Below are 24,276 nucleotides of genomic sequence, written 5' to 3' on the forward strand. Positions count from 1 at the left end.
ATAATTTTTTAAATATAAAAGGTAAGTAACGATGATGAAATTTAATTTTAAGATTTTTTTATCGATTGAGTTGGATGACACATAAAAAAACAAAAACGTGGATAAGGGTGAGTAAGTTTTGATCAAGGTGGAATTCGATTCAAAAGATTTTTATTAGATAAACTAAGATAAACTAAAGGATGGAAAAGGAAGAGGAGGAGATGATGAGGTGGCATAAACAGCATCTAACATTACCCAAAACGTTCGAGCCCATCACATCAGCCATAGGCAGGCAGCAACTGCGTCCCATGTCTCATGGGTTGGTGGCCAGTTGCTCTTGGAGGGAAAAAGCTGTGCGATGGCAAAGCTTGTGCTGTGAGAGGCAGCCCACCCATCAACCTATGTCAGCTGTTTTTGGGCTGATGCTTTTCAGCCACACCCCCGCGACAGCCCGAGAGTAATGTGGGTGGGGAAGATGCCTCTTCTCCTTTGGGGGACAGCGGCCTCCCACCACCATTAAGGATCGCCACCCACGCCCCTCTCACCCTTCGCTGTAAAAGCGACGGGTTGGCGTTGACGAGGTGATGTACATACGAGAGGGACGTCAGTGGGTTCATCCCATCACTGCTGGAGGGTCAATGGGGCTGCATCACCCATCCACATCAATCTGCTGCTGCGGATCCCACCCCCCCACACCCCCCAATTCTGTATCGACATCAGTTGACTGATTGAAATAGCCATTCGTGTTGATTCGAATCGAAATTGAATTGGATCAACAGGTTGACAATTCTATGATGTAGTGATTAGTAATTTAAATTTATTAATTTTGATTTAAATTTTGATATAATAATTAATTTTTTTAATCAATTGAAACCGATGATTTAAACAGTCATTTAGTGACTTGGGTTCGCCTAAAACTGATCCGATTCTGATTTCAAATTTAACCAAATTGAAACTGATGAATTCAAAATCGAAACAGACGATTCTATGTCGAATCTGCTAATCGTGATGTCGAAATTGGCCTTATCCAACTGTCCAGGAAACAGATGGGATAGTAGAAACCAATAATCAAATGGAGCAAAAAGCTGGGCGGCAGCACGATCATGTGTGTGCGATCTGCCTGTTACAGGTTGGTGCGAAGTTGACATGCTTAATTGCATCAAGCAAGTACCGCAGGCAGGCAACAGCGATGGCCCAACTGCCCTCCACAAGAATATGATTGCGGCCAATGGCATCAAAGACTACAAACATCTTACTACTCCACACTCTTCACAGAAGCACACAGACAGATTGCCCGACACATCACACAAAATTTTAGGATTTGATTGACGATCTTGTAAGACTGTTGGGAGTAATTTTGATAAAGGCCTCTTAGATATTAATAATATAGTATATTCAAATATGTAGTGAGATGATAGGAGAGTTCTTCCTTTTAAGGATGCACACACTTGAGAAGGTTTTATAGTGTGTCAGGTGATTGTTGAGCTTGGGTTGTAGTTAATAATGGTAATGGGTATATGGATTATTTGTCTATTATCAAGTCATAGAATCATACATCAAATTGTAAGATTATGATTATAGGGTAACGACTCCCCTTGATTTTAGCATGGTGTCAGTATCCCTATCGACCTTATGTCATTGACCTTGTAGGTCAAGGATTCACTTGTGTGTCAACTAAGTGGGCATGACATTTTAACCAAATGAATCGTCATCACTTTAATCATATTGTCACCATTGCTCATCTTTTACAATTTTATTGGTCGCATGCCATTTCGTGGCCATAAACGTTGGCTCTTACAATGCAACATCGTTGTCCTCCATCTCATCGCAGGATTATTGTGTGTCTTTGATCTCATTATATTCCTCACATTATTGATTAGATGTTTGGTTTTTATATTTCACCAAATTTCTTAGCTTACATGGCTTGTATTTTAGTTCTCATGGTACCAGAGCAAGTTACGGATTCAAATCTTATATTTGTCTCTCTCCATGTTGCTTGCTGTTTAATTAATGCTTGTGCAATGTTATTCTCTCTATTTTGCTTACACCAAGGGCTTGATATATGCTGTAATGTCCCGTCTAATTGACTTGCACCATAAACTTGGTGTCAAGTCTAGTTGAACTTGCACATAATATAAATCGAATCGATTCCTACAAGTTTAACCCTTTGGGATTAATGTTATCCAATCAAATTAGTTTTATCATAATCAACATTTAATGCAGAGTAACAATGGTTAAACTCGATGCTTCATGTCCACTAATTGGATGGACTGAGGCTTCGATGCAGTCCATGGTACATGCTTCCCTGACGATGTTGTGGGCCGGGTCGGGCTTGGCACGACCCACACAGAGTTACATCGGACTTTGTTCATGAGCGTGATGTTTGCAGTTGGACGTAAGAGAACAGTGATTACTTGAGAGAAAAGAATGAATCGAGTCACAAACTATACAAACATTAGACAATCCACAAGAATCAAAGTAGCAGCTGATTGGGTTTTAGGTTGGACGCCATTTATTGTACATCATTTGATGTTCCTCTGCGAGCGATGCTCTTATGGTCACCTACTTAGACTGCAAACCGGGGGGGCCACCCACTGCCTCCAATCACAGGGCAGGTGAACCGCGTTCGGAAGTGTGCGTGCGTGTATGCGTGCTGCCTATCAGTTGGATAAAGATTCGTTGCCCTTTGGGCTCGTCAGATATTTTGCGCCCCGTCACCTCGCTTTCCAATAGCCAACGAGATCCGAACCATCTTGTCGTCACGGTCTCCACACGAGTATGCCTCCGTCATCTCGTGACGTGGCCGCCCGTGGAACCGCTCCCCTCTGATCCAAAACGCTCATCCCATTAACGCCGTCAAGATTGCAGTACAGTTTCCCGCCCGACTTCAGAACGTTCCAAATGTACTCTCGTTCGGATCGATCTGCTTGTTTGTGGGCCCAACGACATTGTCCAATCACATAAAAGGTGGCTGAAGGGGTAATTTCCGCCTGCCGACGGTCCCCCTAGCCTCCCTTGTCTTCCCTTGCAAGAATGACGCGGTAACTTGACACACGGTTCCACCATTCACCCCTTCCTCCTTCCACTGCAAGCCGAAGCCCACCAAATTCAAATCCCCCGCCGGCTCTCTCTCACCCGATATATATATATATATATATATATACGCTCAATCCTCTTCCTCGTCGTCCGAGACATAAATCCCCTTCTTCCTCCACTGCTGATTTCCGTTCAGTCCGGCTTGCTCGACCAGCCATGCCCACGATTGTGCCACCTGCTTCCCAAGGAGAAGGAAGACGAGGACTGGAGGAGTCGGAGCCGCTGCTGGCGGAGAACCCAGACCGCTTCTGCATGTTTCCTATCACCTACCCCTCCATCTGGGAGTTCTACAAGAAGGCGGTGGCCTCCTTCTGGACCGCAGAGGAGGTGGACCTGTCGCCGGACCTCTCCCAGTGGCAGCACCGCCTCTCCGACGACGAGCGCCACTTCGTCTCCCACGTCCTCGCCTTTTTTGCCGCCTCCGACGGCATCGTCCTCGAGAACCTGGCCGCCCGCTTCATGCGCGACGTCCAACTCCCCGAGGCCCGCGCCTTCTACGGTTTCCAGATTGCAATCGAGAACATCCACTCCGAGATGTACTCCCTTCTACTCGATACGTACATCAAGGACCCCGACGTGAAGTTTCGCCTCTTCCACGCGATCGACACCGTCCCTGCGGTCGCCCGGAAGGCCGACTGGGCCCTCCAATGGATTGAGTCTTCCGGCTCCTTCGCCGAGCGACTCGTCGCCTTCGCCTGCGTCGAGGGCATCTTTTTCTCCGGCTCCTTCTGCGCCATCTTCTGGCTCAAGAAGCGCGGCCTCATGCCCGGTCTCACCTTCTCCAACGAGCTCATCTCCCGTGACGAGGGCCTTCACTGCGACTTTGCTTGCCTCCTTTACGGCCTCCTCCGCAACAAGCTCTCCGAGGACAAGGTCCGGGCTATCGTTGCCGACGCCGTTGACATCGAGCGGGAGTTCGTCTGCGACGCCCTGCCCGTCGCACTCGTCGGGATGAATGGTGTCCTCATGAGCCAGTACATCGAGTTTGTCGCCGACCGCCTGCTCGGGGCGCTGGGCTACGGCAAAATGTACGGGGTCTCCAACCCTTTCGACTGGATGGAACTCATCTCGCTGCAGGGGAAGACCAACTTCTTCGAGAAAAGGGTCGGTGAGTACCAGAAGGCCTCCGTGATGTCGAGCTTGAATGGGAATGGAGGCATCCACGTGTTCAAGCTGGATGAGGATTTCTAATTGTGGCCGTGGAGTTCCTTCGCTTTGTGATTTGTTAGTTAATTTTCTTTTGGATTTCAGCTATTTATTTCGATCTTAGTGTCTGCGATTGTTCATCATCTGTATAAAGAATGATTCGTGGGGAACGGCTCGTTCCATGGATAGATAGTGTAATTTCAATGTTCCCTCTCGAGCGCGATATGCTTGAGGAAATGCCTAGTAGGACGCTTTGATGGTTATGACCATTATTACATGTTTGAAGAAATGCCTAGCAGGGTGTCTGCTAATGGTCGTTGATGATCGATCAACGTTTGAAGAAATGCTCAAGAGACCCAAAGGTTTGTGACCTGAGAACTGAATGTTATTATTTCGTAGGTCTTGTAGCAGTGCTGTCTAATGAGATTGTTTTCCAACTTCTTTAGCAACATATTATTTGTTAGCAACACTCTCTGAACGTATTTACCCGGCACAATGCCGATGTTTGTTGGTGTTTGCTTTCCCTTCATTTGTCATGCAGAGAAGAGACACCATTAGATGAATGGATTCTGGCTTCTGGATGCAGTAATTGGGTACGTTCTCTAGCCTATTTTATCACATTATTTAGCGACTATTTTTCATGTCTTTTTTGTTGATCATAACTTGATGTAGTCATTTAGGATGATCGTGTTTTCGCAGCATTGTGTGATTTAAACAAACAACTGGTTTCATCCAAGTAGACCCAAGCAGATTTCAATTATGTCATTGGCTAGGAATAAAATATGCACAGTAAATGGTGAATTTTGCTTAGTATATTCCTAAGTGATTGATTCGATCGGGTACATATCTTACAATTAGCACAGCATAGAATTGCGAAGAATGGCTTCAGTATGGCAAACCAGAACTTGCAGATGACACTAACATGTAATATTAGTCCATGGTGCATAAATTTGATAGCCCATGTGAATTCACAACTAATGCTTGCTTTACTGCTGAGAGAAAGATAGCAATCTACATTGTTCATACTTCATTTTAGTGTTCCTGGGGAATGGTCTGCTACACCGTGAATGTGTTCCTCCCGATTGGAGCAGAGAATACAAGATGATAGAAATGTCTCTCAGTTTCTATACTTTTCTTCTGTGCTAACTGTATGGGCTGCTTACATTTCCGGTAATACTTCTTTGTAGAATATCTGTTCAACTGCATATAGTGATTAATTTTCATAGTGAATGTGAGACTATTATGTAGCTGAATAAGTTCTTGTCCTATTAGCAATTTAGTAAAAGGAGCATTCTATACCCCATACTTGTGATGAGGCTCAATTCAATCAAACTCATAGGCCACTTGAAGGCAATGAGGCATAATTTTGCTTTTGATGAGACCCATTGGTTCGGCTGAGTCTGGCATTCCCTGTGGCAGGCCCTAATGGTATCATGTGATGGGCTAAACATAGAGACCCAGAAATGACAAATGATAGGCCATTGTTGATCCATCAAGCACTCTTACCAAACTTACCTCCTCTAGATGAAACATAGAGTGCATCCTACATTTGTATGATATCATGTAAATTTAGGTGGGATTCATGTCTTAATTAGTAGCTACAGGATGTATCCACTTATCAATCTTGCCAGCTAATGCTTACCTGAAGCAGTGGTGCCAATGACCATTCTGTGTGTTGGTGTAGGATTCCATTTAAATGGATTAATCTGGGCAATCAGTTAGTGAGGAAATTATGGTGGCATTAGATGTAAGTTACATCTTTAAGATTATGAAGAAGGTTATGTTATGGATATTGAACAATTACATCCAGGAATGGAACCAACATCTTTTCTCTTAATTTGATTATTTTATTTATTATTATTTTAGATTGAAAAGTGTTACTGATTGTATGGCCTTTTGTTATCGACCAAATAATTTTTTGAAGGAGAAGTGTTACTGATTGATTGTATGAATCTCATTCTGAATTCATGCAAGCTATCATGGAGATGAAACATTTATGAAACTAATCTTGAGTCAATTGTTAGAGATGACAATTCATATGATTCTTCCCTTTAGGATGGCCTTGCAATGAAACACTACAATGATGAGAAAAACAAAGTTTTCATTCATCATGTGTTCACTGTACTTTGTGATTATGATGCTTATAACATCTTCGACTTCAATCCATATGACCTAGACAATGGGCTTACAGATGGTAATCCATCATTTCCCACTCATATTTTTGATCCATGTGCATATAGTCACCCAGTGGCTGAGATGACATGAAGCATCCAAATTAACCTGGTTTCCTTGCATGGGGTCAAGTATCTTTGCATGTGATTTATCCATCTCATCCCTCCCAGATCCTGAAGACCATGATTATGTTAAATACTATGACCATGATTGATTGATTGATTGATTGATCGCTTGTTGTACCTTCACCTTCATCCCCCCACCTCTTTTTCCTTGATGCAATAAAGCATGAGGCCAATTATTTCCACCTCCTTGTTCTTATCCCCTTCAATCCAATCTTTTTCCGTCATCAAATGAAGGGAAAGAAAGAAGCACAAGCAAAAAGAAGAAAAGATGTGGGACTTGTCTCACAACAAGTGGTGCTCATCCTTGACTTGGATTCTCATACCATTGCTCCCAAAACTTGGAACTTGCCTCCTCTTTCCAAAAGCAATAGCCAAGACACAACCATCAACAAAATATCCATCTACTTGGCCTTGGGATAGCACCCAACCCAATCATTGTCTCCAACCATCAACCACATTAATTGAGGGCATTGAGGTCCAATTCTCATTATGACTGAGATATTGATGTATCAAAGATAATACATGTTCTATATTGGTAAGGCTGTTTATTTTGTATGTCTTGTGATGCATATGTTAGGATGTTAAACATAGTTAATCATCAATTTGAATGTTTATCAACTTGGAGCCTTGCTATTAATCAATTTTCTCTTGTTCCTTCCCTCCTACCTAGTTTTGATAGCCTGCTATTTATTATTATTATTCAAGATTATGGTAATTGCAAGTAGCTTTATCATCTTGTTTTTCTTTCTTTTATTTCAATAAATTAGTAGATTTTATATATTTGTGGGCTACCATCACGTAATGGTGCCATATCCATTTAATGCTGATGGAGACAATGTGAAGTAATCTTACACCTACATTTTCCATGGACACCACAAGAGAGACCACTTGTAGGTTAATTCACAAGATAAGGGTTGACCAAAGGATTAATTCTCCACCATACAAAGTGGATTTGGTGGTTTCTCTTTCGATTCAAGATAGTGGGGCTTATATGATGCATCTTGATTGATTTAGTCATATTGACAAATACTAATTTAGCCAAAAGGAATAAGAAACATTTTATTTGACTCAATGTATATCTTTACGAAGAAAAGTGTTAATTTCTCTTTTTTCATAAGTTGCATTACTCGCTAAGTTTTTCTTGATTTGATTACATTCTATTATTGAGGGATGCTTTACTTAGTTGCATCAATCGAAGCATTGATCTACTTATGTGATCTATATCATTATCATTTCAATCACCAATATTAATAATCATCGTGGCTAATCAAAGTTGAGTACCTCATTCCTTAATCGAACCATCGGGTAAATGAAGGGTTTCATGACGAAGTCTAACGGTCAATTGCATCCCTTATACTTGCTGCATAAATGTTGAAAGAGAGAGACAGAGAAAGAGAGAGAGAGAGAGAGAGAGAGAGCACGGGATCACGAACACTGCACTGACCTCCACGCAGGGAACAGGAGGAGTGCGTGAAGCAACGTCCCTCCTCTGTCTTCAACCCAACCCCAAACCCTCCATTTGCATTGCTGCGATGGTGTTCTCGGAGACGGTAAACTACGCTGCCTTGTTCAGTAGAACAAGGGAGCACAAGGAAGGAATGAAGCACTGAGGGATACCCATTCCTGCTGTGGAATCCCGAGGCCGGCAGCCTCCTCCATTCCTTAACTCACTCTCGTGTGGTAAGCTTCGATTACAGCAGCCGTGAAATATTCCATGGTTGCCCGGTCCAGGTTCAGGGAAGACGGGGAACGGCGTCACCGTGCTGTCAAGGGCGCTGACCACCTCCGCCATCTTCGCTAGAGATGAGCCCGTGGGAGGGCGGCACCTGTGGGGTAAGACGGAGTCGTGCCACGACCGCCGCCAACGACGACCGGCATTTCGGCTGTCGGTGACGTACCGACACCTCATTTCGGACGATGCCTGAAAAAGAAACGTGTGTTTGTTTATGATATACTTACTATTCATGCCTTTGTCCATTTTCTTGATATTTTATTTATTAATATATATGATTTGAGTAAAATAAATTATTTATACTTAGAAAAAGATTTTGAATATGTCTTGTTAATTAATTTCAGTTCCGTCATTATTATTTTTATATATATATTAAAAAAAATGATTTATCAATCTTATCCTCTGAACCAAAATTTTCATATGAATCCAATAATAATAAATAAAATAACCAACAAACTTTAATTGAATGGATTATATGACACATGGATAGTCCATATCTTCGAGTTATCTCTATCAGAACAATAATTAGTCGACATGATATCTTCACGATCACGAAGAAATATAGCATAGCATTAATGAAAATTTGAGTCAATAGACCCTCTAGGTTTGATGTAAGATTTCATGATTCTATTTATTACGAGTTATCTCTATCTATCAGAACATTAACTACGATCTCAACCCAACGATTACATGTCACATGTCACATTACAAAATATCTCCAAGTATATTCTCAAAAAAGGTTTCCCCTTCTAATGAATTATACTTTTCATTAATGGCAAACTATTTGATGTTGATGATGATTGTCTCTGCTATTAATGATGCATTGACAGCTAATCTTGAGGTCAAACATAGGCTCGTGTCGGTCGGATTGCACCCACATTGAGATTAGTTACGTGTAGGGGTCAGTGTTTTAAAATAATTGATTACTTGTCCCAAAAGTTTACACTTTGGAAAATGATTTGGATATTATTTATGAAATTAAACCCTAATCTATTCTGTAAATTATATTCAAAATTCAAATGTTTGATGCGAGTTCAAATAAAAAAACTAATATTACATAAATAATTATAAGATTCAAACTCATACCATTATTTAATAAATAATATATTACTATTTATAAACTTTTTTTTAAAAAAAATAATATCACTATATTATCCCTTTTGCAAATGTACGTAAACACCCTCTTTTCTTCTTCCTCCTATGACATAGAGAAAGAGATGAGCAAGGTCGAACAATAACGAGCAACATCAAAAGCAATGATGAGCATGGTCGCAACCGATGACAATGGCAACTAATAAGAGATCATAAGAAAGGAAAAATAAAATAATATTGATAATATTGAGATTATAAATAATAATAATAATAATAAATAATAATCAATAGTAAAAAAAGACTTTAAATAGTAAGCTTCTAATAATAAATAGAGGATCTAATTTATATTAAACTCCAAAAAAATCCTCCATATAAAAACGAAAGCTAGTCACCAATGTATATTAAACTCTAAGGTTTAGAAAATTATCAACGAACAAATCAACTAACTTGGGACGACCAATTCCCCACTTATCATGTTCTTGAATTCTAGAAGGATGTGATCGATCTTATTCTTGACATTTGACTCCAACCCATTGATCGAAAACACCCAAATATGGATTACCATAAGAAAATAATCAAATCGAATTTAATATCCTTTTTCAAGTATTTTCGAATACACTTTTTACCTCACAATCAATTCTTCTTTCTTTTACATTACAAACGATTTCTACTTATCCTATACTTTTTCTTACCTTGTATTTTAGATGGATTTTTGACAAGTGGATTTCAGAAAATAATTATATCACAATCAAACATGACTTTTTTCCCCCCTAATTGTTTGCTAAATACTAGTTGCAATTTTCAAGACAAATCATTGCTACGTACTTAGCTCTTATGATAGTTTTATATTTGATTTACCTAAAAAGTTATGGGTCGAATTTACACTAATACATAGACGATTAATGCATAATTATTACATAAGTGATAGACGTAAAAGATGATATTTTCCTCGTACCTTCTCTAATAATGGAAGAATATGACTACTTATCTACCTTAATTAATAAACAATTAGTGTCCTGTTGTGCAAGTGATATACTTCAAAAATGACGATCGAAGAATATGACTACTTATCTACCATAATTAATGCCATTTATTGCCTTCGACGTTAGCGGTTCCTAAGCCACATGTGGTCACATATACACATATATGTATGTTATTATGTATTTGGCATGCACATTTATTCTTGAATTAAGAATTCTCTTTCTCTCTCTTGTTTGGACACAAACAATCACTTGGCAAGAATCCATATAGCGTACGCAACACATTCCAAAGTGTATGTATGCATCTCCAAAGACACATGGAATGGGAATAAGTGGATAGCGTAAGGGATTAGGAGACTTAGCAATCATGGCAGTGTTAGCCACAGTGATGGCAGTCGGAACTCAATAATCTCGGGGCCAAATGGAGAATAAAACATTGGGAATTGATACATGTGTTTGATTCAACCAAGCAAAAACAATTGATGATGATGACCACCTTCTTCTTCTTCTTCTTATTCTTCTTCTTCTTCTTCTTAGAAGAAGAAATTAGGCCACAAAGCAGCTCTCCCTTCTTCCAAGCAAAGGAACCAACCACCACAGGTGCTTCGACTAGTGAGAAATGGCCACCTCGCTCAACCTTAACTCGATGCATGTGGTGGGAATTAGGGTTTGACAATAATTTGGTGGATGTGGTCAAAGGACTTGTAGCGGTCAAAGTTGACCAGATTATAGCCAGCATTAGCTTAATCCAAATGCCACTAAGTCTTGTATTTGACTCAAGTGTCTATTTCTATTTGTATCCCTCTCGAATTTAATTTATACCACTTTCAATTTTTTTATCAATATTATTTATCTAAAAGCTTAAAACATCTCGGCATATTTTTGTCTCTCCTTTAGAAAAATTAAACTATATACCTAGCAACTAAGATTTGTTTTACGATATGTATTGAGGTGTATCGACGTACCGTATATCATTATAACTAAGCATATCGATAGTACGATAAAATTATCGAAAATAGCTTTAAAAATTTCTAAAAATATAAAAAATAATAATTATATTAGGACTTTGAGTAAAAATAAATATATTTAATATAATTTTAGTAAAAATAATCTAAATTAAAAAAAATAGTGATATATCTTTTTCTTTGCGAAGTAATTTTGTGGTACATTTGGGATCTTTCTTTCATTAATATTGAATTATCAATTAAAAAAATAAATTAAATTATTAGATTAGTTTTAAATAATTTAAACTTTAAGATTCAAATGAATTAAGTAATTAATCGATGGATATACTTGATTTTATCACAAAAAAATGATGTGACTCAACGATCGACAAATCGAGGTCCTCGATCCTATATATCTATATATCAATTTAATAATTTATTAGGTTTAATCTTAAAAATGATCCTACGACATAGTATACTGATACACCATATTCATTGGTGCATCGATGTAATGATGGTCGTAGTCTAATCATTATGAACTATATGTCCGACACAACCCTTAGACAAGGATAATTATGACATGTATTGATGTGGAGCATGAAGAATGTTAGAATTCTACCTTCGCCATTGATTTACTTTCGATAACTATACTACTACTCGGAGAAGTATGACTAACTATCATTATATTATTGTTAGTCGTAAGATTCTCCATAATATAATGGATGTGAATACGATGAGCTCTGTGTCTACATCATATAGGCTCTATTACATCTACTAAAAATCATCCACTATCTTCCTCTTTCCCATCTGTGTATAAATTTGATTAGTACCTCGATGAGTTCTATGATTTGAATCTTGGGTAGTATGTGTAAAATATTAATTCTTGATTTATGCACTATCTTGAATTTTGTACATGAGACCATTGACTCCCCGATGTAAGTATCATCATCGATCGAGGTATTACTGTTCATGTATTGCCATGCCTATAGATCGAGCGGGTTGTTGAATGCAATTGAGAAAGTGTCCGCACAGCTCAATTCTTTCCTATGGTGTAGATGATACTACTATATTCCCCGTTACATTTTTGCCTTTGCAAGTTGAGTGGAAGATTGAAGCGGAAGAGAGGGTTTAAAAACTCTTTCCTATGATTCAAATGGTCAAATTGATTATTTGAAATAGGGCAATTTGAGCCCTTGATCAATAATAATTAAAATTCATCATTACCGACTAGTACAAATCTAGTCTCATCCGATATGATGTCATGAAATAGGTATAACTTGATAGAAGGTGGTCTATATATCGATCCTCTATCAGACCAATACGAATTGCTTATACTAAGCGGCATAGCTTGGTATGACGAACCGGCTACCAACCACCTTGATATGAAAAAATATTGAATGTCATATGATTATCAATTTATTACCAAGTTAGGCAACTTATATGTCAACATCTCGTGGGACATCCGATCAACACATAACATCAATAATATTTTTTTTTGGGTACGATTCAAATGACTCTCTATATTCAAAATAACACTCGATATTTCGATAAAACTAAGTACCCATTGAATGTATGTAATTATACATTAAAACAATCTCAAGCACATGGTCAAAGTTATTTAACACAAACTTAGGCTTTGAACATAAAATTTTTGTTCTTCAAGCTTGAGGCATTCTACTTGAGTTTGGAGGTGTCGAGAGATGTAATATAGATAGAGTCAGTCCGACTTGGTCTATACTCGAAGGCATAGAGTCATCCGAGGTTCTCTCTAAGTTGCACGGAGACATTCGAGGCGGCTCCAAGGTGATCTTGAGGTATCTCTGAGGTGGGGATCTGACCTCGAGGGGTTTTCGTATGAAAATCAATGTTCGTCTGACGCTCAAGATAGTCAAAAATACATAATACATAATATATTTCCAAATCTCATATTAATGGAAGCCTCATTGATTTCAAATAAATTTATTTGAAATCAGTATCATCCTTTTATCGAAAAATAAATTTCAGTTTTATCATATATTTTAAATATTTTTTTCTTCGAACAGATTCGGAGAGGTCGATAATCTATACATAATACATAATATATTTTCGAATCTTGTATTAATGAAAGGAAGCCTCACTGATTTCAAAAAATATTATTTAAAATCAATATCATCCCTCTATTGAGAACTAAATTTCAGTTTTATCATATATTTTAAATATTTTTTTTGAATCATATATTTCAATTCTTGTAGAGTTGGAGAAGTCGATAATCTATACATAATTTATTTTCAAATTACGTAACGACGAAAGCCTCATTGATTACAGGTACATCAATTCAAACTTAATTAACGTTGTTATTTTGTTTCGAACCGTTCTTTGTCTTTGTTCATCCATCATTTCTCCTTCTTCCCCTCTCTCTCTCTCTCGGAGTTATACAAGTGCCCGCCGGGTTTGGAAGTTTGACCGTCGACCACCTGACTCAGTCTTCCGTTCCGACTCACTTTACTTCATAGCCGTATTTACTTTGCCAACTTCTCAACTATCTCTCTCTCTCTCTCTCCGTCAAACATGTCAGGATCACGGATTACACACCGTAGCGGTCGCGAAACCTTGACGCTATGCCCCAAACCCTTTCCAAAAAATAAAATTATTTGTGTGAAATCTAAAGTGAGAGAAATCTAAAAATTATTTAGTTTGTTTGTGTGAAAAGAGCGAACCATATCAACGAAGAATTTAGTTTGTTTGTGTGAAAAGAGTGAGCCATATCAACGAAGAATTTAGTTTGTTTGTCTGAAAAGAGTGAGAGAAATCCAAAAAAATAAAAAGTAAGAGATAACAAAAAGTAAAGAGAAATCCAAAAAAACAAAAAGTAAGAGAAATCCAAAAAACAAAAAGTAAGGGATAATATAAAAAAAGAAATCCAAAAAACAAAAAATGATAACAAAAATAAGAGAAATCCAAAAAACAAAAAGTGAGAGAAATCTAAAAAGAGTGAGCCATATCAACAAAGAATTTAATTTGTTTATGTGAAAATCTCTTCCGAAGAAATAGTTTATATGAAATTAATATGTAATAAAATTATTTTTTATTTTTTTTTATTCGTGCCGTTTTACATGTGATAACACATGCGATTTTTTTCGTCGATAAAATTAATGATCGAGAAAAATTGAGATTAAAGATTTTTTATAATTATAAGGATCATAATATTATTTTTTCAAATATAAGGATTGTGATGTAAATTATAATTAATTAAATGAGATAATACGTAGTTATCTCTACTTTTAGTTGAATTTTTTTTGTTTTCAACCGCCAGTGTTAGAAAGAGGAGAGAGAAGCATGCGTGAGGTGGAAGTGACGGGTCAACGCACTTTTGACCGTGTGCGAGCAGCTGATTCCCACCGTCTACCGATGGCGATACGGTCATTTCGTTTGGCTAAGACACTCCTGCTTTGTGTATGGCTGTGTATATACGGTGGTCTTGTCGCTCTCCTCCTGAGGCGTCCTTCGCCCATCCGCGCAGCCAACGAGAGCGCCATGCGGACGAGGAGAGGCGTCTGCTACCCCAGGCCGCAGTGGAGAGCCGAGGAGCCGGAGGAGGAGGAGGAGGGTAGGAGAAGGAAGAGGCCGCGGCGGGTCCCTGCCGGAGGAGCAGCGGCGGACGAACCCGCGAGGATGATGGCCGCTGAGGGCGTCGCTGGGGAGATGCCAGACTTCTTCGACTCCCTCCCTGACGATCTCGTCGTCTCCATCCTCTGCAAGCTGAGCGCCTCTGCCGCTCGCCCCGCTGACCTCGTTGGCGTCCGGATAACGTACTATTCCTTCTGAGCTTCCTGCATTTCGCTCGAATACTCGTCTCATTTGTTCCATCTCTGTGCTAAAAATCGCTTTTTTTTTTCCCGTCGTAGATGCAAGAGGCTGAACGAATTGGGGTCCGATCCCCTGGCTCTTGCCATGGCGTCCATGAAATCGCTCGCGGTTAGGGCCAAGAACTGGTCGGAGTCGGCACACGAGTTCTTGAAGCAGTGCGCCGACGCCGGAAATCTGGAGGCCTGTTACATCCTCGGCATGGTAGGTGGCGTCTCCCCTGTTTCGTTCTTGGTCGAAAGGAAGGATTTTGGAGATTCCTATTCTGTGATTTGTTGCCGCAGATCCGTTTCTACTGCCTGCAGAACCGGGGGAGCGGTGCGTCGCTGATGGCGCGGGCGGCGATGGGCTCCCACGCCGCGGCGCTGTACTCGCTGGCGGTCATCCAGTTCAATGGCAGCGGAGGCTCCAAGGACGACAAGGACCTCCGCGCCGGGGTCGCCCTGTGCGCCCGCGCGGCCGTCCTCGGCCACGTCGACGCGCTCCGGGAGCTCGGCCACTGTCTACAGGACGGCTACGGCGTCCGCCGGAATGTCGCCGAGGGCCGGCGCTTCCTCATCCAGGCCAACGCCCGGGAGCTCGCCGCCGTCCTCAACTCCTCCCCTGCCTGGAAACGCCACGGTGACGCGCTGGCCTCCGGCTGCTCCCTCCTGAGCGACTTCGGCTGCAACGTGCCGGCGCCCGAGGCCCACCCGGCCAACCGGTTCATGGCGGAGTGGTTCGCGGCAAGGGGCGCCAGCGGGTGGCCGAGGGAGGATGGCCTCCGCCTCTGCTCACACATCGGCTGCGGCCGGCGGGAGATGAGGCGGCACGAGTTCCGGCGCTGCTCTGTCTGCGGCGTCGTCAACTACTGCTCGCGGGCGTGCCAGGCGCTCCACTGGAAGCTGGCGCACAAGGCCGAGTGCGCTCCCATGGATCGATGGCTCGATGCCGCCGCCGCGGCCGGAGCCCCACCGGAGGTTGGTGACGGTGAGATGATGATGATGATGATGTTGAATTGAGAGGTAGTCCTTTTTTTCTCCTTTTCTTTTCTGGTTTTTTTTTTCTATTTTTGTACAGCAGGCAAAAATGATGCCCTTTTTTTTTCCTTCTTCTCAACCTCTATAGAGATAAAAAAAAAAGCAAAAATATGGCTTCATCTTTTTCTCATGTTTTTATTTCTCCCATAATATATATATATATATATATATATATACATTTATATTTATTTATTTATTAAAATATTTTTTAGCATGAAATTTTTTTTTCCTTGTCAAAATTGTTTATATATTTTATAAAAAATAAATGATAAAAACGAGATTCAAATATAAAGAGATATATAATCATGGAAATTCTTGACAAAGAAAAATACGTAATGTGGCGTTCCTGTGGCCAAATATAATAGAAACTTAATTGTGGGATTATACCACAGTTAATTCTAATTAACTGTAGTTAGCTCAATCGAGCCATTCCAATCCTCCTCTCAAAGTGGACTTGAGGGAGATGAAAAAGTAGAGATTACATCTAAAAGATTGACGTTACAGTTGGATAAGGAATATTTGGAATACATGGCAATAAACCCTAATTTTGTCGAGATGAGAGAGAAACCGCTTGAATTGGCGGTGTTGTGGAAAGTAAAAACGCTCAACGTCTCAATAGGACTGAAAGCAAGAGAGAGAGAGAGAAGGTGGCGTGCGTGACTTGTGAGCAGCCTTTTGTTGTGTGTATATATATATATATATATATATATATATATATATATATATATATATATATATATATATGATGTTGATGATACTTTGTGTGTTTTGTTTAGCTTTTTCCGGTCACACGCGGTGGACCAGCTTAAATCGCCTTTGCGTTGGGGTTAAGCTTATTCCTGTGGCCGGAATAAAGTGCTTCTGCTCTCTCTCTCTCTCTCTCTCTCTCTCTGTATGTGCGTAACGCTCTTTCCGTTTGACTGTGATTGAATCAAGTGAAAAGTGTGAAGACACAGAAAACAGTGGGGGGGACGTACAAAGGAATCCAAGGATAAGACATGAAAATGACATTTTCTTTGAGCCAATCACTGATTGTTTATTGTTGAACAAGGAAAAAAAAATCAATTACATTTGTTTTTTACCTTTTTATCCTATAATAAAATAGTTAAAAGATCAGATGATAATGAATATAAAATATTAAATGAGCCTACTATCAAAATTATCAACTTCTGCATCTTGAAATCTACTACCAAAAATACTTGAGCTGGATGATCTTATAATCATTTGAAATTTTACACTAATATTTGCCAGGCATTGAAAAGATTTACTCTACATATTATCTTCCATTTGCTGAGTGATCGATTGACTTGATCTGATCATACAAAAAAGTTCACATCATGCAGATTCTTGGAAATCAAATCAGGAGGACAAGTTATATAATAACCAGATTTTGTTCATAATTTCTACATGCAGGTTAGGCAAATCTTGCCATCTTTCTTCATGTCAAATCACCACTTGCAAGAGGGTTAATTGTCATGTTAAAACAAAGACTACTGATGCCTCCCCCTCACATCACAAGAGCTGACTTGGTCATTCACAACCACAACCATGTATGTGTTCTACTGGAGTCATCTCATGAACCCACAAGGAAGGAAGAAATCTAATAGATTATGGGATTATATTGTTGGGGTGAGGGTCCTATCCTTTTCAATTGGATTCATATCAATAGAAATTGATTGAAATAGAAAGATCAAATGCAAAGAGATTATTACTGTTGTTTTCTAGTGAGGTGAACAAGCAGGCACTGGTCACTTTCAGAGGCTTAGCTTCTTTCAACTCTCTAAATTTCTTCCCCTGGTTTTATCTGTAATCCTTATCATCTTGAGTAAGGCTTGCTAGCTTCTGTCTTCCAATCAATTCCTGCAAGAAAAAATATATATCAGCCTTGTCAAATGTGACTTTAATATATAATTTTTCTAAAGCATGAATCAAAGAAGATTAAGACTTGTGAATACTTCCTAAACAAATCCAAAGTACCTTCATTGAGACATGAGATATCTGCCTCCAGATTCTCCCTAGGAATCCCGGTGTGCAATATCTGCCACAATCCCTTCACCTACAGTCCTTGCCCATTTTGATAGGTCTATCCTGTAGTCATGAAGACAAACATTCACCGAGAGAAGTATGGTTCTATGGACAGCAACAAGGATCTAATCCTGCAAAATTAACAACAGCAATACGAAGAATGTATTAAAATATGTTAAGGTATACAGTAGTAATAAATCTTAGTAGGCCCAGCTAACTATAGGAAGCCAACTATAGGAAATATACAACATTTCAAATCATTCATCCAACTTTCTTTGTATTTCAGCGTTTTAACAAAACATATTACATGCACAGATACCAAAGATCCGTATTCTCATGTATATCTACAATACTGTATATGTTGTGTACAATGCTAATATTCACTAAATTTCTTCCTATCTTCATGACGCTCTAGTATCAACATCCCCCCTCCTTAGCGCTTCCAGCATCCTATTTCCAACCATGCACTACAGAATCCAGACATGATGAATTAGATGTGCATGATTAAGCGGCATCGATGACATTTAGAACAGACAATTGCAAAACATTTCTAGTTACCTTCTGGTTTAATTTCAACATTAAGCATTTAAAACATCATCGCAATCTTCACCGCACAAAGGTATTTCTAGGCTTTAGAGAATCTTCCAGTTGGATAGCATGCTTCAGTAGATATTTGTATTCCTGACCCCTTGACCACTCGTCAATTTCACGGGCACGTAGAACAGGCAAGGGGTGGGATAACTGCCTCGTTTGAGCATTCCTAGGACCACACAAATGAACTTTGAAGTTAAATTTCAACAAGAAACCTCATAAAATGATTTACATGGCAAGAGAAGCCGTAAAGTCCCAATTATTTGGGGCTGTCTTCATGGATCCTTTTCCTCCTCTGAGCAAAGTTGGTGTAATATCTAAATACTACAAATTAATTAATGTCACATTAAAGCACATGACACAAACCTGATGTACCAACCAATGGGGTTGGAAGAAGCCTTGTCATATGAGCGAGCTTGCTCCAAGAATGCATCTACATTTAGCTGGTCAGAAAGAGATGGACACCCTCCAGCCAGTTTCATCAAAACAGAGATGACCACCTCTTGATAGGACACAAGAAAAAAGTAATTAGAGATTGATAAATGTACTGCAAGAAGAAATAACTAAAATAACATTGTCATTGACTAGAAGTTGGAATGTGATCCCGCATATGCATCTAGCAGTTGCATTTCCCGCCTCCTTCCAGAGATAAAACAGAAGAAGGTGCATATAGGCTTTTCAGCTAACTTGTATATTTTACAATAAATCCTCATAAAGTCGCAGGTATCACAGAAAATATATTATAGATATCCTTATAAATTTGTCAAAATTTATAAGTATCTTTTTAAAATTTCAAACGGCATGGGCATTTATGAAATCATAGCTCCAGAAAAAAAGAACAATGTGCATATATAAAAATCTGCATGTGGAATATAGTTTGCCTGTTCGGGAACCCTAAACTCTTAAATGAGGTCAGCTCCAGTATTCCTAATGGGATTCCAGTGGATGAGTATAGATTAGGAGAAATTTGATTCCTACCACTAACCATGATGTCTTGGTATACATTTTCAACAGATATGAAGCTCTATACAGAGACGAGGTGAAGATATAGAAACAATACCACACCTTTAAATAACCAATCAACATTGTCCACAATGTTTGTGTTTTGGGATATTAATGTTTGGTCAGACATAATAGTTTACACTAATATCATAAACTGAATGGACCATGGTTATCCTCAAATACATTGATATGCAGTTAAAACTTAAAAGTACCTTTGGATCTTGTGCAACAAGGAGAGCCGCCCTATCGCAAGTTAGCTCAGCAGCTCGAAGCCACCTACAAAGCTGTTCTTCCAAACTCTGGGCAATCAACCCACCAAGGCCTGCAGACAATAGATCCATCTCAGCGTGGATGTTCATAAATCCATGAAGAGCACCACAAGATGTAACACATCATACCAGGTACAGAGTAAGCTCCAAGTGTAATTATGTTTGCAAATGTAAGCCACACCCCATGGTCACATTTTAAGTGGCCCAACTCATGAGCCAAAACGGCCTAATTAAAGGAAAACCTCGGCATACGTAAGTAAATTATTGGATCCAAGTCAAATAAAATTTTCTTCTGGAAATTGAAATGCAATATTAAGAATATGCTACAGGAGTTTACTGTCACCAACATTAAAATAATGACATAAGATACGTGTTATCAATAACTTCAGAACTTCCAAAAGGCAACAGGCAAGAGAGCGAGAATTTAAATGGAGCAACAATGATCCAAGAAATCAGTAAATAATAAAGGCAACACATTCTCCAGCATTTAACTATTAAAAAAATGCATATCTCATCAAGGAATGGATTCACAAATATAAGATATTTTTATTATTTTCTATCCATTGGGCACTTTCTGGAACCATCATCAGCAATATAACTTTTATACGAGGGAACCCCCTTTTTTATTTCAGAGCACATAGGCATGCAGATCTCTTACGAACAATCTCAAATTTTATTCACTTGCTGTTTGTTTATCTAAAAGAAAGAATTAAATGTACTCTAATGTTTCTGCACCACAAAATAAAGATGATGATACCTGTAGTTCTCTTTTAGTAAGAAGCTCCACAAGGCTAGTGTGAACAACTATAAATGGTTTCCTACCACTAATTGCCAAGGTGTATGCATTTGGAACAGGATTCTGGCGGACATAAAGATCAGGAGCTTCAGTGTCTAGTACTTTTGCCGCCTCAATCATCAATTTATGAAGACCGGGGAGCTGTAAAAAGAAGGGGGAGAATATAGTTATAGATAATGATAAATGATCACAAATAATTGACAATTGTAGTTAATATATTCACCAAGAATGAATTATTTCACTACATGATGCTCCAAAAAGTAGAGAAGAGATATGGAACAACAAATCTGCATCAACCTTGTTGCTTGTGCACAATCTGTCACAATATAAACCACTTGTGTGACTTACGCATCTATCATGTACATCCAATCTGTGATACATACAATTGTGCATCCTCAGCCCCAGGCAGCCCAGTCTAATACACTGTTTCTATGGACATTTGCCTTGTGTGTGTTGAGCGAAAAAGCTTGTCCTGGGTAAAGTCCATCATGGATCTATCCTTCTTGCTCAGTTTTGTGACTTCTATGAACAGAGGCCAGTTGAGCAAACTGAGAATCAAAGTTTGAGTAGGAATATTTATTAGGACACAGATGTCCATGCTACTCTGATCGCAATTATCCATCCTATTACATGGAAATGGCATGTTAAGATGCCTCAAAATCATTGGATTACTATCCCTTTTATGTGAGGGAGGCCTATGTAACCTTATTTGGAAATTGCTCTCAGCAAAAGCTGCCTAAGATGTTACAACATGCTTACCAAAAACCATTTGTGTTTTCCTCAAAAAGCTTTCTGACAAGCTTTCCATATTTTGCTTCAACAATAGATGAACAAAATTTGGAGGGAAAATTGCTAAAAGATAATATCAAGCAGATAAATCTGCAACAATTAAGCTGGTGTTAGAGGCTCATGAAAATTACAATATTTGCCAAAAATTGTTGTATAATCTCTACTTGCACGTCATTCAATAACAAATCCCACTGTAGGGCATCTGTTCTACTTCTTTCTCCTTTGTATACTTTTTACATAAGTCACAACTATGAATACTAAAAATTCTTATTAAACACAGTAAGGCATTTGTACTTTTGTCTTATGTCTTCCAAGATCTTTAGTAGGATTGCCTTCCAGTAACAAGTTATTTACAAACAGGACTATTCAAAGTATATTGAAGTGACTGACCGGACAAACTGATATCATAATTTTCACATATGGGACTATTTCAATTATATCAAAGTTGTAAAAGTGGAAATTAGAGGGAAAGCTCCAAAAGAATAAAGATCTATATGCAGAGTAAAGTTGTATTAAGCGAAAAATCAGAAGGTAGCAACAGGCATAAAAGTTTTTTTTTTTTTTTTTTGCTTAAGAACAGTAACAATTTAAAAGAATTTCTTTTTCCAAAATCCTCTGCAATCATGAAGTTGAAATACAGAAACAAAGTGATTGATCCATCATCATTTTCATGATGACGAGTTCGTAGTATTATAATGCATCATAGAATGCACCATGCAGGAATACACAAATGAACTCAACTACATAGCAAACAACGCTAAATTACTTCATGTAGTTAATCATTCAATATGATAGATATCTGCATGTTGAATCAGATATTTAATTCTTGCAAGCGTCCAACCTGGTTTTCAGAAACAAGTACTGATGTTCCTATGTTCTCAAGAAGCATTACTTGCTCTGTCATTGGTCCTGCAATGACAAAATATAAACTGCCAACTTAGACACTATAAAAGTAAAAAAAATACAAAGGTAAAATCATCAAGGATATCACCTTTCAAAAATAAAAGGAAAAAAATCAGTTAAAACTTATCAACTTTGAAGTCCCTACTCGATATGAAAAGAAGTGTAAATTATCCCGTCACTAAGAAAAGTGATGATTAAACCATTAAACAAAGTATATTAATTGCTGAACATTTCCAGAGTCAAGTGAAATATAGTTGCAAAAGCTTTCATGAGCTAAAAGGAGTAGATTCCATGTGATGTTACCTAACAACGCCTTGCCAAGTTCATTCAACCCAGGAATTGTCCTCAGCAGCAGAGTATTCTGGACACACACAAAGAAACAAGATTATCCATCATACCAAAAGGATCAGATGCTGAAAACACAGAAACGTGGAAGAGGAGAAAAAAAAGAAAGAACTAAAACCCCATTAAATACCTGAAAAAACAATCATTTTGCACATGACATGATTGTTTCAGGCGAAAACGAAATATAGCGTACTATCATAAAAATACAAAATTTGCGAGGTTCGAGGTACGCAACCGAAGGGAATCAGCATAAAATCCCGATTACAAGGATAGAAGATCGATAGCCTTTATCCTATGGTACGATCAAAGGTCAAACCTGCTTATCGAGGGGGTGCCTGAAATCATCGGCGTCGAGGTCACGGAAGACGACCCGGGAAGCCTGGGAAACCAGAGCGACAACTCTCGATCTCCGCGTCTCAGGCTGCAACACAACTCTCGAAGCAACCGACTCCCACCGCCATCGGGCGTTCGAGCTCCGAACGGGGACCGGAACCGAGGGTTTGGGGGAGACGACGCAGGTCAGGGAGAAGAGAGCAGCCATTCGGTAATCCCCCGCACACCCAAATGCTTCGTTTCACAAAAATAGACATGTTGTACTTTGTCAGATACACCATCGTCTAAATTATTTTTGCAAATACACCCCTACAGTGCACCCTATGCTATCATCAGTCACAATTTATAAAACATTGAGTGATGTATATGAAAAATGTTCGTTGTAGATCCAACGGCGGGTATTGGCGCATCAACTGTGAAGCGTCGTGAGGTCCACAAACGGAGTTAATGGCGAAGATTTGCCACCGTTTCCTTCTCGTTGACCGCACATAATAGCGGACGAAGCTATATTAAAGGAGGGTTCAATTTTATGTAGCTGAAAGAAACCGTAACGTAACGTCAAACAGAAAACGGCGGAGGAGGGAGAGAACACGTACACGGACTGTATTCCTTCAGTGGCCACTTAGTATCGACCATTATCCTTCACCGATGAGAATGATACGTAATTGCCTGACCGTACGTATTATTCCACGTATGTACCCAACGTTGCGTCCAATTTAGACCACTGCAGATTTTTGGAGCAATTCCAAAGATGTATTCATGTATATTAAAAGGTAAGCTTATGTAGATGCTGTTATCTAAATATTAATTCTTTTATTTTATTATCCTCTACGCCACTTCTGACATATTTTAATTATATATATATATATAAACGCATAAAAACATATCAATTATAAATAAATGGACTGATATTATGATCGGACGAACACCACTCTCAACCGCGGCAGAATGGACGGTTGAGACGTGAGATCGTGCAAAATGAACGGTCCGATGGAGAATTACAATTGTCCGCTCATTGGGTCAATAAGGATCCTACTCTCTTTGATTAAGGCCGTTGGATTTGAGAACAGTTCAGCGATCCACCGTCCGAAGTGT

General features: G+C 39.1%; 3 protein-coding genes across 4 annotated transcripts; 2 read left to right on the forward strand and 1 right to left on the reverse strand.

The window, feature by feature from the left end:
* Positions 1-3,053: 3,053 nt before the first annotated feature.
* Positions 3,054-4,484, forward strand: LOC103987117 (ribonucleoside-diphosphate reductase small chain). The gene has a single exon (XM_009405322.3). The coding sequence runs from the start codon at positions 3,232-3,234 to the stop codon at positions 4,264-4,266; it is 1,035 nt and encodes a 344-aa protein (XP_009403597.2). The 5' UTR covers positions 3,054-3,231; the 3' UTR covers positions 4,267-4,484.
* A 10,238-nt stretch (positions 4,485-14,722) lies between these two features.
* On the forward strand, positions 14,723-16,258 carry LOC103987118 (F-box protein At1g67340). Of its 2 annotated transcripts, none has more exons than XM_065111830.1 (3): positions 14,723-15,054; positions 15,151-15,313; positions 15,415-16,258. In XM_065111830.1, exons 1-3 carry the CDS (start codon positions 14,780-14,782, stop codon positions 16,108-16,110), a joined length of 1,134 nt encoding a protein of 377 aa, XP_064967902.1. In that variant the 5' UTR covers positions 14,723-14,779; the 3' UTR covers positions 16,111-16,258. The 2 variants fall into 2 exon arrangements, with proteins under 2 accessions (XP_064967902.1, XP_009403599.2); XM_009405324.3 differs by having other exon boundaries at positions 14,725-15,054; positions 15,394-16,258.
* Positions 16,259-18,413: 2,155 nt separating this feature from the next.
* LOC135614444 (plastoglobule-localized metallopeptidase 48, chloroplastic-like) lies at positions 18,414-23,398 on the reverse strand. The gene is made up of 9 exons (XM_065111831.1): positions 23,165-23,398; positions 22,807-22,864; positions 22,442-22,509; positions 20,773-20,952; positions 20,145-20,241; positions 19,959-20,068; positions 19,111-19,244; positions 18,712-18,913; positions 18,414-18,620 (listed from the first exon to the last, which is right to left on the reverse strand). Exons 1-8 carry the CDS (start codon positions 23,387-23,389, stop codon positions 18,760-18,762), a joined length of 1,026 nt encoding a protein of 341 aa, XP_064967903.1. The 5' UTR covers positions 23,390-23,398; the 3' UTR covers positions 18,414-18,620; positions 18,712-18,759.
* Between the last annotated feature and the right edge of the window lie 878 nt (positions 23,399-24,276).

This window comes from Musa acuminata, chromosome BXJ2-6 (genome assembly GCF_036884655.1).
Source record: "Musa acuminata AAA Group cultivar baxijiao chromosome BXJ2-6, Cavendish_Baxijiao_AAA, whole genome shotgun sequence".
In the NCBI taxonomy this organism is placed as follows: domain Eukaryota; kingdom Viridiplantae; phylum Streptophyta; class Magnoliopsida; order Zingiberales; family Musaceae; genus Musa; species Musa acuminata.